Source organism: Corticium candelabrum, chromosome 22 (genome assembly GCF_963422355.1).
Source record: "Corticium candelabrum chromosome 22, ooCorCand1.1, whole genome shotgun sequence".
Taxonomy (NCBI): Eukaryota; Metazoa; Porifera; class Homoscleromorpha; order Homosclerophorida; family Plakinidae; genus Corticium; species Corticium candelabrum.
The window spans coordinates 727,701-730,200 of record NC_085106.1 but is presented as its reverse complement, the minus strand read 5'-3'; the positions used below and the strand labels follow the sequence as shown (position 1 = coordinate 730,200).

Here is a 2,500-nt window from a genome sequence, read left to right as displayed (position 1 = left end):
AATTGGATTGGATTAATTAATTAATTAATTGGATTGAATTAATTAAAAATTATTTTATTAGTTTGATTGGATGAAATCGATGATTATGGGCAACAAGAAAGATCCTTTTTGGAGACACATTCACCTTATTTACCAGCAGTTTATGGGTAAGGTTTGTGTTGGTGGTTTGTATGATTTGTTTAGATGTAATTAATTTATTTGTTAATTTACACAACAACAACAAACAACAATAACACTAACAACAATAATAATAATGCTGTGGCTTAGTGGTTAGCGACAATGGCTACCACTCCATGTTTTGGGGGTTCAAACCCCAGTGACGACAGTAAATTATGAAACTTGTCTGTCTTTCTTTCTCATGTTTCTCTAGCTTTATTCATGAGAATGACTCGTTTCAGTCGTTGGGGAGTTTCTGTGGTCTGGCGAACGGTCCGTTGACGATGACGTCCAGTGCTTTCCTGGTGGTCGTTGATATCCACTAGGCGTGCTGTATCGAGTTCGCGGTCACCGTAATGCCTGCACTGCAATCTATATCGAATTGGCTAGTCATTGATCGCCGTATGGACTACACGGAAACATGTACCCCGCTGGGCTCACCTGCCGGGTTGGTGGGCCCCCAGATGGGGGTAAAGACCCCACTTGCCCATTATGGAGGGGCATAACGACACATAAAAATTCTGGGATCTACTCGGATCCTTCGTAAAGTCATGTCTTCTTTCTAGACAGCCATGATGGTCTAAGTACTTCTGAAGCCGGGTTTGCTTCCGGTACTTGTTTACAAACCAGACTGATCTGGTTGAGCACGACACATAATAAATAATAAATAATAATAATAAATAACAATAAATAATAAATAATAATAATAAATAATAAATAATAAATAATAATAAATAATAAATAATAATAATAAATAATAAATAATAAATAAATAATAATAATAAATAATAAATAATAAATAATAAATAAATAATAATAATAAATAATAAATAATAAATAAATAATAAATAATAAATAATAATAAATAATAATAAATAATAAATAATAAATAATAAATAATAAATAATAATAAATAAATAATAAATAATAAATAATAATAAATAAATAATAAATAATAATTAATAAATAATAAATAATAAATAATAATAAATAATAAATAATAATAAATAATAAATAATAAATAATAAATTTAACTTTACTTTGCGACTCAATCTGTTTTTTACATTTCTATTCTCTTGTTTACGTGTAGGTCTATTTGATGGCTATAATGCTTTTTCTCCAACTGGCAAGGTTATTCATCATTTACCATCATTTATTTATACATCCAATTACTACAGTAATGATGTTGTTAATGAGTAGCAAGCCACTGAATTGGAGTTTCTATTATTCAATGCTTATCCAAATACACCAGATATACTGGCAGCTGTTGTGCCAGAAATGGCCCCAAAGTGGGATGAAATGACAATAGAAGAGATCAGACGCAAAGTACAGTTGTAAATAGGTATGAGGGTTGAGTGATGTTGATGACATTGTTTATTGTAGTCGGCATTGTTGGGTCATTGTTCAGCATTGGTGAAAGTTACTCCTGGATATGAAGATGTCTTGATTGGCCACACAACGTAAGATCTGTTGGAGCTTGTACGTGTGACATGAGTATGTAGTTTGATTCCATTCAGTCTGACAGACAGACAGACAGACAGACAGACAGACAGACAGAAAGAAAGAAAGACAGACAGACAGACAGACAGACAGATAATAGACAGACAGACAGACAGACCAACGGACAGATTGTTTACTAATATTTTGACAACTTGCGAATTAACCCACTTACTGCACAGGTGGACAGGATATCCTTCAATGCTAAGAATCTTCAAACATTACAGCTTCAATCTTCAAGAGCCAACAACCGGTAACTTACATACAGTTCTCTCCATTCACTCAATCATCACTTCGTACCCCACATCTATTTCAGGCTCGCAAACGTTGTCATTTTCCAGCTATCCTGGAGTCTTAGTTTCTATTGATGATTATTACATTATGGGAAGGTCAAAAATTTATTTCAATGAAAAATGTTTAATTTATATTTATTTATATTATTTGATATTTATTAGAGGAATGGTTATGATGGAGACGACTAATGATGTGTATGATAATCGTTTGTTTAAGCTGGTAAAGCCAGAGTCGCTGTTGACATGGCAACGAGTTCGAGTTGCTTGCCAGATGGCTCATGATGCCATGGAGTGGACGGACGCGTTCACTCGCTATAATTCTGGTTGTGTGTGTGTGTGTGTGTGTGTGTGTGTGTGTGTGTGTGTGTGTGTGTGTGTGTGTGTGCGTGCATGCGTGCATGCGTGCGTGCGTGTGTGTGTGTGTGTGTGTGTGTGTGTGTGTGTGTGTGTGTGTGTGTGTGTGGTGCTATAGTTCAGTTGGTTAGAGAGTGCATTTGGAGAATGAAAACATCCAGGACCTTGCAGGGTTGCAGGTTCAAGTCACAGTGATGGCG

At 34.8% G+C, this 2,500-nt stretch overlaps 1 protein-coding gene across 1 annotated transcript in view; it reads left to right on the top strand.

Annotated features, from left to right (window-relative positions):
- The window catches only part of LOC134197178 (phospholipase B-like), an 8,631-nt gene that overhangs the window by 3,107 nt on the left and 3,024 nt on the right, over positions 1 to 2,500 (top strand). The window contains exons 5-11 of the mRNA XM_062666453.1: positions 62 to 146; positions 1,247 to 1,287; positions 1,357 to 1,482; positions 1,540 to 1,616; positions 1,836 to 1,906; positions 1,970 to 2,042; positions 2,109 to 2,269. Of these exons, the coding sequence (XP_062522437.1) occupies positions 62 to 146; positions 1,247 to 1,287; positions 1,357 to 1,482; positions 1,540 to 1,616; positions 1,836 to 1,906; positions 1,970 to 2,042; positions 2,109 to 2,269 (634 nt within the window). The remainder of the gene's footprint in view (positions 1 to 61; positions 147 to 1,246; positions 1,288 to 1,356; positions 1,483 to 1,539; positions 1,617 to 1,835; positions 1,907 to 1,969; positions 2,043 to 2,108; positions 2,270 to 2,500) is intronic.